The 17,051-nt window shown below is 36.9% G+C and overlaps 1 protein-coding gene, 1 long non-coding RNA gene and 1 other non-coding gene across 3 annotated transcripts in view; 1 reads left to right on the top strand and 2 right to left on the bottom strand.

The window, feature by feature from the left end:
• BICC1 (BicC family RNA binding protein 1) overlaps window positions 1-17,051 on the bottom strand; it is a 132,202-nt gene that overhangs the window by 70,087 nt on the left and 45,064 nt on the right. Inside the window, exon 3 of the mRNA XM_034435360.3 lies at window positions 5,105-5,174. Within this exon, the coding sequence (XP_034291251.2) occupies window positions 5,105-5,174 (70 nt within the window). The remainder of the gene's footprint in view (window positions 1-5,104; window positions 5,175-17,051) is intronic.
• On the top strand, window positions 1,264-2,886 carry LOC148113196 (uncharacterized). Its single transcript, XR_015728381.1, has 3 exons — window positions 1,264-1,389; window positions 1,602-1,665; window positions 2,774-2,886. It is a non-coding gene; the product is annotated as an uncharacterized LOC148113196 (long non-coding RNA).
• On the bottom strand, window positions 16,055-16,161 carry LOC117676154 (U6 spliceosomal RNA). The gene has a single exon (XR_004594358.1). It is a non-coding gene; the product is annotated as a U6 spliceosomal RNA (small nuclear RNA).

Below are 17,051 nucleotides of genomic sequence, written 5' to 3'. Positions count from 1 at the left end.
ATTCCAAAAATTACCGCTGTACTGGGAACAATATCCTGATTTTCCACGCTTTTACATGCAGTTCTATGACCTCATTCCACTTCAATGGGAGAAGCCAGTAACTTTGAAAGCAAAGTCTTAAATCTATCTAGCTACTTCCTTTAAAATTATCTCAAATTGTGTTCGACTTTCATTTTTTTTAGAAGGTATCATTTCACATACCTGAACTGTAGAATAACATAACAAAGTTGGAAGGTACCTTGGAGGTCTTCTAGTCCAACCCCCTGATCAGCAGGAAACTTAATACTATTTCAGACAAATGACCACCCAATCTCTTCTCAAAAACTTACAGTGTTGGAGCACTTACAACTTCTGGAGGCAAATTGGTCCACTGCCTATTTGTTCTAACTGTCAAGAAATTTCTCCTTAGTTCAATTTCTCTCTCCTTAGCTAGTTTCCATCCATTGCTTCTTGTCCTGTCTTCTGGTGCTTTGGAAAATAGTCTGACCCCCTTGCCTTTGTAGGAGCCCCTCAAATGTTGGAACAGTGCTATGATATCATCCCTAGTCCTTCTTTTCACTAGACTAGACTTACCCAATTCCTGCAATTGTTCCTCATAAGTTTTAGCTTCCAGCCCCCTAATCATCTACAAGATGTTAAAATGCTGACATTTTAATCACAACAACACAACACTACAATTTCAAAATCATCATTTCTTCAGACATTATCCAAAAGTTGTTTACAGTGTTGATTGTTGATGCCAAAAGCAGGGAAGGGATTAAAAACTTAAATTCAACGCAAGGGATAAAAAGAGAAGGACCGCATGTTGGAGTAACCACAACCCTCGTGTTAAACCTTAGAAACCAGAAAATAAAGCAAAATAAAATAAACTTGAGTTCAAGAAGATGTCTGCCTTTGTCATCTCACAAAGAGCTCCTTTTAATTTTTTTTCCATCCAATATGCATGCATCCAAACACTGTTTAATGATGATCACATGAGAACATCTCATAACTCAAAATCTTTACGATGATTGCTCTCTTTACTTTGTACGCTTCAGTTAATCATGCACTTATGGTATGGAAAATCAGCTCCAACAATTTCAAAACCAAATTGAGCCTTCAACATTCCAAGCTAAAATGTTTGCAAGCAGCTCTTTCCCACCAAAATGAATCAAAGTAGCAGCAGAACGAGTGTGTCTTTAACACACCCCTACATGTGGCTGTTCCAAATCCTATTGCCAACACAACAGACAAATGCCAATATCCAGATCAGTTCATGTGCAGCTGGCCTTTCATCCTGTATCTCCTTCAAAGGACCTCCTCACTGATGTTCTATGTTTGAAGAAAATGGACTTAATAAGGCCTCCTGACTTGGGGGGGGGGGGTGGAGGGGGGAGAGATGCTGACAAGGTAGATTCTTTTTTAAAAAATCTTTCCATCTGTTTTGCATTGATTTTATCATAATGTCTTTCACAATCGTCTTAATGCTCCAATTCTATGTTCAACTAATCCGAATTTCTGCTACATTGAACATTTGATAGAAATAATAATGTCTAGAAGACTTGAAATATATTCATTTATGGATTTTTCCCCCCTTCTGTTCAATCATGTCTTATTCTCAGAGGCTGCCTGGACAAAGAGCCCTGCAGTTTTTTCACAAATGGTTGCCTGCTCCCTTCATCTACAGTAAGTACCGATATAGATCCAAGTATTTGATTTTTAATCTGGCATTGCTTTTGCATATTGAAAAAGCTAGCAACTCTTGCAGGGAGCATTCTGATTGTTTAGATTCCTGCCCAAGTTCGCTTGCCCACAATTTTTTAAAAGAACTCCAAACTTGTTTATTTTCAATATTAATACTTTAGTGAGATCTGCAAGACAGACACAGACTTCAATGGATAATTAGAACTGCAGAAAAAACCATGGCTACCAACCAGCCTTCCATTGAGGACCTGTATACTGCACGAGTCAAAAAGAGGGCTGTGAAAATATCTACAGACCCCTCACATCCTGGATATAAATTGTTTCAACTCCTACCCTCAAAACGAGGCTATAGAGCACTGCACACCAGAACAACTAGACACAAGAACAGTTTTTTCCCGAATGCCATCACTCTGCTAAACAAGTAATTCCAACAACACTGTCAAATAATTTACTATGACTGTATTACTATTATTCTTCTCTTCCTTACTAGTATCTATCTCTTCCCACTTATTATTATAACCATGTTGCCTGTATCTTTCAATTATATTGCTTTTATTTGTTTCCTAGTATGATTTGATAGCTTATTAGTAACCTTGACTATCACTAAGTGATAGTATCTTTTATTCTTGGTGAATGTATTTTATTCTCCTTATGTACATTAAGAGCTTATGCACAGAAGACAAATTCCTTGTGTGTCCAATCACACTTGGCCAATAAAAGTGTTCTGTTCTGTTCTGTTCTGTTCTGTTCTGTTCTATTCTATTCTATTCTATTCTATTCTATTCTATTCTATTCTATTCTATTCTATTCTATTCTATTCTATTCTATTCTATTCTATTCTATTCTATTCTATTCTATGGCAAGAGAAAGCAGCTGTTTTTATTCAAGACCGAACACCAAAGAAAACCAGCTGCTTGACACAATGCAACAGGGGGAAACCTTTCCGTTTTAGACAGACAAACATTTAACCTTTCAATTTAGCTTTAGGGAGAGAGAAAAGTATCTAAGGGAGAACACTGACTCTTCTGCAAGTGTAATGCAGCTGAAAAGATTACAAACCAACGAGATATCTTCATTTTTCAATATTCAGAACAAACTAAGACACCTACAGTATATCAACTTGCTGCTAAATAAGTAGAATCCCAGATGTGGAGTTCCTTCCCTGATTCTGCCCTTGGAAACATTGTCTGAAAACAGCTGGAGATGTATTCCTAATGTGACTCTGGTTCAGGAAGCAGCTGTTTCAAAGCCAACTTGTTCCTTCTCCAGGATGCTTGGTGTCCTCCATCGACTGAACACCAAAGGTGATATGAGGAAATAAGTTTTTTGACATCTAACTAAGAATCAGTACATATTGATAATATTAACAACTGGGACAAGAAAAGCTTTTCAGTATACATGTAGCCCTCGACGTACAACTACAACTGAGCCCCAAACTTCTGTTGCTAAGTGAGACAGCGGTTAAGTGAATTTTGCACCATTTTTCTTGTCCCAGTTGTTAAGTGAACCACTGCAGTTGTTAAGATAGCAACATAGTTGTTAAGTGAATCTGGCTTCCCCGCTGACTTTGCTTGTCAGAAGCTCGCAAAAGGGGATCACATGACCCTGCAACCATTTTAAATATGAACCAGTTGCCAAGTGTCTGAATTTGGACCACCACGTGACCACAAGAATGCTGCAACGATTGTACGTGTGAAAAATGGTCATAATGGTCACAACGTAACACCACAATTAGGTTTAATATGCTAGACTTGCAGGGCCAGCGCAACATGCAACATATTCATACCCATGTAATATAATATAATGTTACATACATATAGGTATATGGGAATGTGCGTTAATTATTACTTATTTGGGTTTAGGGATTCTATTTTTTTCATTTATTGAGTTATTGAGATGTATTTGTATTTTGGGGAGGGGGCTGCAGCAAGGGAGGCTCATTCAGTTTCATTGTAAACATGTTGTACATTGACAATAAAGAAGGGGTGAAATGCTCGCCGTTCGGACCGGATCGCCCGATCTGGAAGCGATGGTGGCGGGTGGTTCGGAGAACCGGTAGCAAAAATCCCTAGCCCCCCCAATGCCCAGCTGAGCTTTTTTACTTTTAAAAGCATTTTTTCTACAACTTCTTCGGCCAAAAAAATGCTTTTAAAAGTTAAAAAAAAGCCCCTGATGATCGCGTGGCTCAGCTGGGATCGTCAAGAGGCTTTTAAAAGAAAAAAATCCCTTTTTTTCTTTTAAATGCCTCTGACGATCCCAGCTGAGTTGCCTGATCGGCAGAGGCTTTTTAAAACAGCCTCTGCCGATCAGGCAACTCAGCTGGGATCGTCAGAGCCTTTTGAAAGCATTTTTTTACAACCTCTTCGTCAAAGAAGTTGTAGAAAAAAATGGTTTTAAAAGTAAAAAAAAATTGGCCATGCCCACCCAGTCACATTACCCCTCCCCCCACCAAGCCACGCCCACAGAACCGGTAGTAACAAATTTTAGATTTCACCACTGCAATAAAGGTTTAGTTTGATTTGATTTAAGTCATTTTTTTCAATGCCATTGTAACTTTGAATGGTCACTAAAACAAATGTTTTGTACGTTGAGGATTACTTGCATTTAGAGATCAATTTACTCCCACAGGGATGGAAATTTCACTAAGTCATTTTTATGAACTGATGCACAAATGCGGTACACATTTTCCCATATACACAAAATCCATGGAGAAGCAGTATCTGAGTTTGGCCAAAGTGTCTGAGATTGTAATTTACATCTTGAAACAGGTGAAGGTATGTGAACGTAGCATACGTTTTCAAGAGTTACTATCAGATCGATTTGGAGCCCGAGATTCGGCTGCGTTCATGAAGGTTTGTTCAAATCACAAGAAAGCAACACTTTATATTATTATTCTCATTTAACAGGTATTTAACAACAGCTTATTTCCCATAAGAAAACCTTTCATATATTCTATCATTACCTTAATTTCATATTTCATATTTCATCCATGCTTTATTATCTAGCCATTGATAAAACAAATCCCATATCAAATAGTATTGTTTAAATATAAATAATATAAAGGGATATATAAAATTGTCAAATAAGAGAAATCAAATAATTTGTAACCTTAAATATGGGATTAAGTACAAAAGAATTTTAACCAATCAACACACTGTCTGTGATTGTATTGAATGATGGTTGTTTTTATGTTTGGTTATGTTTAAAAATCAAAAAAAAATCAAAAAAAAAAGTGAAGTAGGTAACTGATATGAAGAATCCTGAATGAAGGTAGAGCTCATGTCATACTAATGCCATTTATTTGTATTCATTTCATGTGCTCGTGTCCATGTTTATACTTATACCTGTTATCTCGTACATGTTTGACAAATAAAATAAAATAAATAAAATGCAAAAAAAAAAAAAAGAAAACAACACTTACCTTTCTTGGATTTTGCACCAATCTTCAGTTTAGAGGGCCAAGCAATCTGGGTGTTTGTTTCCTCCATAATCTGTCAAAGGATAAGAAACATTGGTTTAAATTTAAACCCATTTGCCGTTTTCTATCAGACAGAAACAACGAGAATTTGTAATAATTCTGAACTGCTGCAAAGTTGCCTTAAAGTACAAAGAAATGGCTTTCAGAAGACAAGTCTGAATTAACCCCAGTGGGAATAAACCTGATGGATTTTAGCATTTCAACTGAAACACAATATCAATACATTTAAAAACTTAGCTTTTAGCTGACTGTTTCCTATTAGCCTCCCATACTTCCCTGAATTTGCTATGGCATGCCCTATTTTTTTGCCAACATTTTCTTAAAGTTACTCAAAATTAATCAGTAACTGGAAAGGCTTATTTTGCCCCTGTGCAGAATTGTACTCGGATGTCCAATTCACAACTTGGCTTTGCAAGAGTGATCTGATCATCAGCTGGTGGGAACAATTGCCAGCACTTCACTCCCCAGTGAAATAACAGAATAAGAGAATTGGAAGGGACCTTGGAGGTCTTTCTAGTCCAACCCCCTGCTTAAGCAGGAGACCCTACACCATTTCAGACAAATGGCTGTCCAATCTCTTCTTAAAAGCCTCCAGTGATGACGCACCCACAACATCTGAAGGCAAGCCATTCCACTGGGTTTTTTTTTAAAAAAAAGTTTTTTATTTTCTTTATTTTTATACAAACATATCAATGCATGAACAGTGTCATGCCTGGGTGTCATACATTCTAATACAAATAAGATTAATAGCATTAGTTGTAATTATTACTTTCAATCCAACTTGTATATTTCTAATAGTGATACATATTTATATAAAGTTGCAATCTTCCATTATTCAATTATTCCATGTTTTCTCTTATTATTACTCTTATTTTTATAAAAGTGTATACACTAATATTCTCCTTTTCTCTTATTTCTATCTCTTATTCTAACTTTTAATCATGTCATCCTTTATTAAAAAAAACATTTTCTTTCTGTTCTACCTAACGTCTAATCATGTCACCTACCTAAAAAAAAGAAAGAAAGAAAGAAAGAAAGAAAGAAAAGGAAGAGGAAAAGGAAGGCAAATCAAAACAACACCAAAAACAAAGAATCATCTATCCATCATCTCTTGCCCGCTTCAATACTTTAGTTGCTATGCTTTTTTTCTTTTTGACCTGTCTTCCTTATTCCTCTCTAAGTTCTTTATTCATTGCACTGGTTAATTGTTCTAACAGTCCCGAAATTTGTCCTTTCTAGCTGCCTCTCTCCTTGATTAGTTTCCATTCAGTGTTTCTTGTTCTGCCTTCGGGCACTTTGGAGAACAGACATCTCTTCTTCCTTGTGGCAGCCCCTCAAATATTGGGAAAAGGCCCTGATCCTGAATATGTGGGCAGATGAACAACTGACAAATACAATCCAACAAGGTTTTTGTCTTCATGCAGTTGGTCACTAAATGAACAGTTGTTAAATCAAGGACTACTTGTACGTGCTCCCACTGTCACCGTAAGATTAAAACAGAAAGAAAAGCATAGGGAGTCCCAAACCTCAAGAATATTCAAATTGCTAATCCAAACACTTCAATGTAAGAAATGCAGCACAGAATGATTATTTAAACATGTCTCTTTGAATCTCTGCATGAGTCTTGTAAAACATCAGTAAAACAGTAAACAATGCGAATGCATTCACTCCTATTTTAGGTAAGAAAATAATCCTCCATTCTCTGAACTGGAGAAGTCAGCATATACAATCTAGTTTCAAATACTGCTGTTTCAAGAAATCGTGGCTATAATTATGATGAAAGAAACAGCATCCTTTGCCGATGTCTTACAGGAAAAATTTGAAAGACAAATACACACACTGAAAAGTTTATACTTCTTTCTATTGCCTGTATCAATAGAATTCCTTAAAGCCACTATTTCCAGAGGATGGTGCCATGTGGAAAAAGTGAGAAATGTCAGCCAGGACTCAATGCTCTTTGCTTTGAATGGGTTTCAGCAGCCACAGGGTAATAAATTGCAGCTGGGAGGTGACTTCCAGACAAGGCAGTTCTACCATGACACACATCTATTCCTAAAGAGACCCAAACACAGATGTGAAATAAGAACTGTAGCAGCATCAAGTCTGAATGCTAAATCACTCAGGTCGAGCTATCTGTTGGGAGGAAAGCTATGGCAAACCTAGGCAACCTATTAAAAAGCAGAGACAAAGGCCCATGAAGTCAAAGCTGTTTTCCCAATAGTAATGTATGGCTCTGAGAGTTGGGCCATAAGGAAGGCTGAGCGCCAAAGAATTGATGCTTTCACATTGTGGTGTTGAAAGTCCCTTGGACTTCAAGGAGACCCAATCAGTCAATCCTAAAGAAAATGAAATTTGGCTATTCCTTGGAAGGACAGATACTGAAGCTGACTCTTAAATCCTTTGGCCACCAAATGAGAGGGGAGGACTCCTTGGAGAAGACCCTGATGTTGGGAAAGACTAAATAAAAAGAGAAGGGACGGCAGAGGATGAGATGGTTAGATAGTTTCATTCAGAGGTGAAATCCAATTTGTTTTTACTACCGGTTCTGTGGGCGTGGCTTGGTGAGTGTGGCAGGGGAAGGATATTGCAAAATCTCCATTCCCACCCCACTTTGGGGACATCCAGAGGTGGTATTTGCTGGTTCTCCGAACTACTTAAAATTTCCGCTACCGGTTCTCTGAACTGCTCAAAATTTCCGCTACCAGTTCTCCAGAACCTATCAGAACCTGCTGGATTTCACCCCTGGATTCATTGATGTGATGAACATGAATTTAGACAAATTCTGGGAGAACAGGGGAGTCTGGCATGCTGTGGTCCATGGGGTCGTGAAGAGTCAGACATAACTTAGCAACCGGACAACAACAACTACCTATGTATCTTCAGAAGATGGAACTATATGTATCTCCCAAATTCCAAATTTGGAACGGTCTTAAAAGGAACAACCTCTCTGCTTGGAAGTGCTGTGAATGAGCAGTTTGGAAACTTGAACCCTCTTGCAAAATCAAAAAATCCTGAATATTAGAAAAGTGGTCCAGAGACTTCCGGCGGTGACGTAAGAGTCGTGGCGGCACAGAAGAGAAGCGCTCTCTCTCTGTTGCCGATTTTCCGAGCTTTGGTGCCTGTTTTTGGCGGAGACCGGTCCCGAAGAGACCGGGAATAAAGAGGGGAAGCTTTGGGGGAGGCGAGGAGAGGTGCGATCTCCCGCCGTACCGTAAAGAGCCCTCAATCCAGGCTCGGGAAGAAGTCGGCTGGCGCGGTGAGCACAGTCGGCCCGGAGACTCGAACGAGCCGATTGAGATCACTGGGAGTAAAGGAGGGAGTACAGTGCAGAACTGCTGAGGTCGAACAGAAACAGAACTAATTTGGACTATTAATTTTGGCGCAAAACCGAGGAGAAAGTTTCTTTTCTTTCCGGAGGGACAGCGTGAAGAAGGAAGATCTCAAAGTGGAACCGGGCGGCAACTGAAAAGGCGAGCAAAGAGGAAGGGGCAAAATACGGAGCAGCGAAGAAAGTTTTAAAAACTTTAAAACAGACAAACGGAGGTGAGGAGAAATAACTTAAACAGAGGAGATTAAAAGAAGAATGGACTCTCTTTTTTTTTTACCCCCGCTGCTAGCTGCCTGAGCGGAAGGAGTGAGAAAATCTTGGCAAAGTAAGGATTACATACAGTGACTGTGCAGAATAGAGGCCGCCATACTGTAACCGGAAAAGACTTCAACAGTTGTAAAAGAACTTGTTTTTTGTTTTTTTTTTTCCTCTTTATTGAAAACATACTGAGGCCAACAAAAACATTGAAAAGCACTGCTCCAACTTATTATTATTTTCTTTACTTAAGTATAGATGAATTAATATTAATGTTATTTATTGGAATTAATCAATTAAGAAATATAGAGTATACCTAATTAGTTTAGAAAATATTTATAATACATAAAGATTTAGAAGTATTATTATTAGAGCATTATATTACGATTAATTAATTAATTACTATAGATTAACTAGTATATATTATTAGAATATTTTATGTTTGTGGATTTTATTGAATAATTAATTACTAGATATTAAGATACTAAGAATTGATTAATTGTCTTTAATTGATTATAGTCTTTAATTAGATAAGATATTTATTTATATATATATTTACACTGGTAGCAATATTTATACTCATATTTATATTTATATTTATATTTATATCTATATTCTTATCACATTCTTAACTGAATTATATATAACTTTACATAGAGAGAATTAATTATTTAAAAGAATTTATCTATTTAAAGAAGGCTTATTGGATTGATCTTTTATAAGGAGAGGGGGGAAAAAGAGAAAAGAAAAGAAAGGAATTATAGAAATTATAGAAATTTGGATGGTGACTTGGGAGAAAGTTGATAAAATACTGGGAGAACAATACAAGATTTTGAAAGAAATGACTAGCACTACCACAACCACGTTGAAAACAGCTAAGAAGCCAACACCATTTTTAACAGGAACAACGGCCTCCCCAGTGACACAGAAAACCTTGGAGGGAATGTTTGCATCAGACAAGCAACCCAGCACACCTAATATGCCAACAATGCAGGCCACGCTCATAACAATTCAGGAAACTATGGCCAAAATGCAAGAGTGTATGACCAGAAACCATGAACAATCCAGAAAAGACATGGACGAGGTAAAGAGAGAAGTCAAGAATGACATTCAAAAGATTGATGGAAAAATGGACTTAATACAAGAAATCATTCAAAAAAATGACCAAAGGATAAAAGAAATAGAACAAAAAACTGAATTGACGGAAGAAAAACTAGAAGCATTAGATACAAAAATGACAGGATTAAATAAGGAACTTGAGAACACCGTGGCCCAATTAGAAATGGAGAAGGCAGCATTCTATTTGCGTTTTCAGAACGTAGCGGAAGACCGGGAGGAAGATCTGACGATGGTAATGGCTGAGATGATAGCAGAGGCACTCCAGAGAGAAAAAGACGAGATAATTAATGAACTAGACGAAGTTTACCGAGTCCACACTAACTATGCACGACAAAACAAACTCCCTCGAGAGGTACACATAAGATTTGTAAGAAGGAAGGTGAGGGATATTGTATATAAGATAACAAAGGATGAACCAATGTATTATAGAAATAAAGAAATAATCACCCTAAAGCAAGTACCTAAAAGAATACGAGATTTGCGAAGAGATTATTGGTTCCTGGCCACGTTACTAAACAGAAGATATATACCATTCAAATGGATAACCCCGGAAGGAATGTTAATAACGTGGCAGGGAAAGAAAATCAAGGTGGACTCGCACAGCAAAGCAAAAGAACTATATGACCAAATGATGGGTGCTGAAGCAACAAATGGTAATAGAGAAGAGGAAGGACGAAATATCAAAGGAAAACAGAAGAGAGATCGGGAAAGAACACTACAACAAGGAGGGAAAGTAGATGAAGAAGAGACCCAGGAAGAGGAAGGAGTGCAGACAAGAGGCAAAAAAAAGGAACAGGAAGAAATAAAGAAGAAACAACAGGAAAGTCAATAAAAAAAAAAAAATGGAACGGACTTTAAAAATACTATCTGTAAATGTTAATGGACTCAACTCACCATCCAAACGACACCAAACTTACAAAAAAATTTTGAAACAAAAATCAGACATTGTGTGCCTCCAGGAGGTACATATAAGAAAACAGGATATTAAATATATACAATATAAAAAATTAGGTAAAGAATACGCTTCATTGGCAGAGGAAAAAAAAAAAGGAGTGGTGGTATATATTAAGGAAGGAATAGACAGTAATATGAGGTATGTGGATACAGAAGGTAGGATAGTCATGGTAGAGCTAAATCTTGACCTCAAAAAGATATTATTGGTAGTAATATACGCCCCAAATAGTCAACAATTAGAATTCTACAAAAAAGTGCATGAGAAAATTATAGAACAAAAAATGGAGAATGTCTGTTTGATTGGGGATTTTAATGCAATCTTAGATGTAAGAAAAGACTATGAATGTGGTCAGCAAAACAAAAATAAAAAAAATATATTACCTAAAACCTTTATGGATATGGTGGAAGAGTTAGATATGGTAGATAGTTGGAGATGTCTTAATCCCGAAGTAAGAAACTATACATATTATTCGAATCCGCATAAATCATGGTCAAGGTTGGATATGGTTTGGGTAACTAAGATGTTAATAATGGAAATAGAAGAAGTAGATATTTTACCAAATAATTGGGCTGACCACAACCCGATAACGATGAAGTGGAGAGGCCAGCAGAGAAAGAAGAATAGATGGACTATGAACACACAGACACTGCAAGAAAAAGAGTATAAGAATTATATAGAAAAGGAGCTAGAATGGTTTTATAAGGAAAACACAAAGCAACACACTTCCCTACAAAACCTATGGGATACAACCAAAGCATATGTAAGAGGCCTCACGATATCATATAATGTAAAACGGAGAAAAGAGAGAGAGAAAGAATATAATAAATTATTAGAAGAAATTCAAAATTGGGAATGTAATTTGCAAAGAAACCCAGGGGATGAAAAAACAAGGTTAAATTGGTTAACTGCAAAACATAACCTAAACATATTAGAGCAGGGGAATTATGTAACAGCATTGAAATATACAAGACAAAACTATTTCGAAAACGCAAACAAACCAGGGAGATGGTTGGCGTATAGGCTGAGGAAGGAAAGAGAAAAAAGAACAATTCAGAAATTACGAGATGATGAGGGAAGGATTCAATGGGCTCTAGAGGGAAAAAAAGACATAATAGTCCAATATTATCAAAAATTGTACGAAAAGGATATAGCAACAGAGGAGGAAATCGAATATTATTTAAAAGGGGAGGGATTGCAAATACTAACAGAGGAAGAAAGAGAATTATTAAATAAGGAGATTACGATGGGGGAATTAAAAGAGGCACTGAAGAGGCAAAAAAATAACAAAACCCCGGGGACAGACGGTTTACCAATAGAATTCTATAAGACATTTGGAGATCCATTAAATGGAATACTGTTAGAAATATATAATGAGGCCCTAATGGAGGCAAAGCTACCCAACACATGGAAAGAAGCATATATTTCCTTAATACCTAAAGAGGGGACAGATACCACATTAATAAAAAATTACAGGCCGATTTCTTTGTTGAATACCGATTATAAAGTTTTCATGAGTATAATTGCCAACAGGATGAAAATAATATTACAAAATAAAATACACCAGGACCAAAATGGTTTTCTGCCTACAAGGCAGATAAAAAACAATTTAAGAATAGCATTGGATGTTTTAGAATATTATGAGGTGCATCCAGAGAGACAGGTAGCACTGATCTTTCTGGATGCACAAAAAGCGTTTGACCAAGTCAACTGGCAATTTATGAAGCAACAAATCAAAAGTATGAATTTTGGAGAAAGATTCACTAAAATGATAACATCGATATATCAGAATCAGAAAGCATGTGTTTTGGTGAATGGTGACCCAACAAAATTTTTTGGAATAAATAAGGGAGTAAGGCAGGGATGTCCACTCTCCCCTTTACTATTTATTTTAACATTGGAAAATTTACTAATCAGAATTAGAGCAAATAAAGAAATTCAAGGACTAAAGATCAAGAGAGAGGATTACAAGGTCCAAGCATTTGCAGACGACCTTGTTTTTTTCGTAGAAAACCCATTAGAAACAACACCAAAATTAATAAAAGAGATTGAAAAATTTGGAAAGGTAGCAAGTTTAAAAATTAATAAAGAAAAGACAAAAATGATAATAAAAAACATGACAACAAAACAGGTAGAGAAATTAGTAAAAGAATCCGGTCTGCAGACAGTTAAAAAAGTTAAATACCTAGGGATAAATTTGACGGCCAAAACGACAACAATAAAAGAAGACAATTATGATACTTTAGTCCAGAAAATAAAGGAAGATTTAGAAAAATGGGGGAAACTAAAATTGTCTTTATTGGGGAAAATAGCAGCAATAAAATCAAACATACTGCCAAGACTCCTTTATTTATTCCAAACAGTTCCAATAAAATTAGATAAGAAATTCTTTGAAAATTTGGATAAAATAACAAAAAAATTCGTGTGGGGAGGGAAGAAATCAAGAATAAAATTGAATATACTACAAGATGATAAAAGTAGAGGTGGATTTGGACTCCCGGCATGGGATAAATATTACAAGGCCGCCAGTTTATTATGGATTAAAGATTGGATAACCTTAGATAATCAAAGATTGTTAAATTTAGAAGGGCATGATTTAATGAAGGGATGGCACGCTTTTATATGGAGTTCAGGAAATAAAATATATAAACATTTTAATAACCATACAATTAGGAGATCTTTAATTAACACATGGCTACAAATTAAACAAAAACACTACATGAAAATTCCTGGCTGGCTATCGACTATAGAAGCAATAACTCACCCCAACATATTATCAAAACAAAAGATTCTAAGATACAGAGAAATAGTAGATGTTCAGGGGAAATTGAAAACTAGGGAAGAGCTCAAAGAACAAGGAATAGGAATAGACTGGTGGCCCTACTCGCAAATAAAAGTAAGATTCAGAAAAGATCAAGAAGAAGAAGGAATAGATTTAAAACAAAATCGATTAGACAAACTATTAGAATCAAAAGAAGGGAAATTAATTTCAAAAATCTACAAATATTTACTCGAATTCGATCTGGCAGAAGAGTTGGTCAAAGGGCAGATGATAGCCTGGGCGAGGAACATAGGGCATAATATACAATTAGAAGATTGGGAAAGAGCATGGGAAGATAACTATAGAATGACAAAATCAGTATCATACAAAGAAAATCATTATAAAATGTGGTACCGATGGTATCTGCCACCCGCAAGGTTAGCAAAAATGTATCCAAATGTGAACCCGGCCTGCTGGAAATGTAAAAAAGCGCAGGGAACTTTTTACCATGCTTGGTGGCTTTGCCCAAAAATCAAAAAATACTGGAACAAAATAAAAACGTGGATATTAGAGATAACAAATCACGAAATTGAATTAACACCTGAAGTCTTTTTACTCGGCATGATCAATAAGAATATTAGGAAGGACATAAAATACCTAATACTCCACATTATAACAGCGGCAAGATTAGCGTTGGCACAACTTTGGAAAATAGACCGTTTGCCAACTGATCAGGAAGTAATACAGAAAATCTATGTATGCGCAGAGATGGATAAATTAACCCTAAAATTACAGGATAAGGAAGATTCAAAATACTTTAAAATATGGAATAGCTGGTACCAGTGGATAAGTCAGAGAGAGGGAATGTTTAGAGATGAAAGTTAGGAGAAATTAATGTAAATAAACAACTGCACTGTCAGAGAGATATAGAAAGAAATAAGTCACCGTGTGTATATATATATATATATATGTATATATAACATTAGAAAGTAGTTGATAGATGAAGTTGAGCATTATATATGTATAGTATATGTACTTGTAATTTGTGTGTTTGATTAAGAAAAACTTGTTCAGTTTTTCTTATAATTGTTTTAAATGTTCTTTTTTAAATACGAATAAAGTTTGTTTAAAAAAAAAAAAAAAAAAAGAAAAGTGGTCCAGGTGTAGGTAGGGTCCAGGTAGAAGCTTGAGGCTACTTATGGTTAAAAATCAACAGTGGACTCCAGTCTTGATTCATTCCTTCTGGACAGGGTTGAAATGGACAACGTGGTGGAATACTGATCCCCAAAAGAGTATCACATTCACAATTTTATGCAGTCTAAATCTGGCACAAGAAAGGGTTTAATACGTGAACACAAGATTAACCTTTAACTTAATTCTGAAAAGGCTAATGAACCAATCTTAGGAACCACTTGCTTGCTTCCCAGAGGGCGATCTAGACAAATCATTATCTTAAGCAGCTTAGTGGATATGTATTGCATTACTCAGCATGTTCTGTAAAACTAACTCTGGCACCCCTGCAGTGCTCAAAAACTAGTGATTCAGGCTAGTGTGAATGGGTTCCAAGTAGCACACTTCTGCTGTTCTAACCCACTGAGCTTCCAAATGAGAAAAGGAAACGATCAAAATGTTTGTCCTATGTACTGTTTGGGAACGCCTCCCCAAATTTTAACAAATGCACATATAGCAATTCCCTAGGATTACACAGTCTATCCTTGATTTTCTTTTTTTTATTATTATTAAAAAGTTTTAACAAGTACTACAGCAATTTTTCCCATCCCTCCTCCCCCCCACTTCCCTCCAACCCCCCTCCCCCCACCCACCCCCCCTGGACTTCCCAGAGCAAAAACAGGGTATAGCATAACAAACATAAGCTAAAATAAGCTAACTTTCTGTAGTCCCCAAACTTCCTCTTGCTCTTTAACTCCCCTTTCAACTAACAAAACATAATTCAAAAAGAAAATATTGGTTTCATTCATAAGCTATTTGGAACTTTTTAGTCCGATACTTGTTTTGAATATAGCCAATCCATCTTCTCCATTCCAATATATATCTTTCGTTTGAATGGTCCTTCAAATACGCTGAGATTTTAGCCATCTCTGCTAAGTTCACTACTTTTAGTGTCCATTCTTCAATAGTAGGCAAGTCTTCCTTCTTCCAGTACTGTGCCACCAAGAGTCTGGCTGCTGTTATTAAATTTAAAATCAACTTAGTCTCTATAACAGTACAATCTGTAATTATACCTAACAAAAAGAACTGTGGAGTAAATTTTATCTTCTTTTTGAGAATATTTTGGATAATCCACCATATTTTTATCCAAAATGCCTTAATTTTTTTACATGTCCACCATATATGATAATACGTGGCATCATCACATTCGCGTCTCCAACACTTAGGTTGCAAACTTGGATACATACAGGCTAGCTTTTTGGGATCTAGATACCATCTATAAAACATTTTATAAAAATTTTCTCTTAGAAAAATATGGAATGCTTCACGAATTTGCGTGTCATCCTTGCGCAGGGGCCATGCTTATCTTCTCTGTATCGTTCCAATTTTAGTATATGTGCTGCCGAAGCGAGCACTGTTGTGGCTCCGTTACCTGAGCCTGTGTTATCAGCAGGAGAGGACTCCAAGAGTGAAGGAGAGGAATTGGCAAGGCCTTCCTCTCCAGGACCCTCCTCTCTGGCAATGCCTTCGGTGTCCACCGAAGGTCAAGAGATAGGCCCGGGGCCAAGCACATCCACGCAGCCACAGGTGGACAGTGATGAGGAAGATGAGTCTTGGCTGGATCCTCGGCAGTGTTGCAGAGATAAGCGCATGCAACAGAAGAAGAGGCGTGCCAGGGATTAGGCTGAGTCACTGGACCACACCCCACAGGGCATAAAAGAGGGTGTGGTGGCCGGTTCAGCTCTATGACAAGCAAAAAACGGATATTGGACGACCTTCTTTGTATTTACTGGACTTTGTTGATTATTGTGTATTGGCTTTGTTCCCGGACGAAGGGAGAAATTCCCCCCCTCGTGAGTAAAGAATATCTGGAAGCCAGCCACTGGGTTGCTGCCAATTCTGATACCAGATAAACTGTTGACGGCTGAGTTCTTTAACTGTTGCCTGTCTGTGGGGGTGCGTGTGTGAGACGGGGACAGAACAAGCACCTTGATTTTCTGACGTTCTTGCTGGAGCTACAGATCACCTCTGGCAGCCAAGAGCTTTTCAGGACACAACCGGGAACTATGATGGGTTCTACAGATGGCAAAATTTCATTTTAAAGAGGGAGAGAAGAGGAGAAAAGAACACAAAAGCTGAGATTTATGATAGATTTTTGTTTTGTTTTGCTGCTTTCATGCTTGATAGATGACAGATAGAAACGATAATAGCAGGTTGGTCAATTGATGAAACACAGGCAAGATAGCCAGGTTGTTTCAGGCTGACCAACACTCAGCACTTACATCTGCTGGTCCTATCAAGAGCT

This window comes from Pantherophis guttatus, chromosome 6 (assembly GCF_059756535.1).
Source record: "Pantherophis guttatus breed Tessera chromosome 6, ASM5975653v1, whole genome shotgun sequence".
NCBI lineage: Eukaryota > Metazoa > Chordata > Lepidosauria > Squamata > Colubridae > Pantherophis > Pantherophis guttatus.
This window is presented reverse-complemented; position numbering and strand designations above follow the sequence as displayed.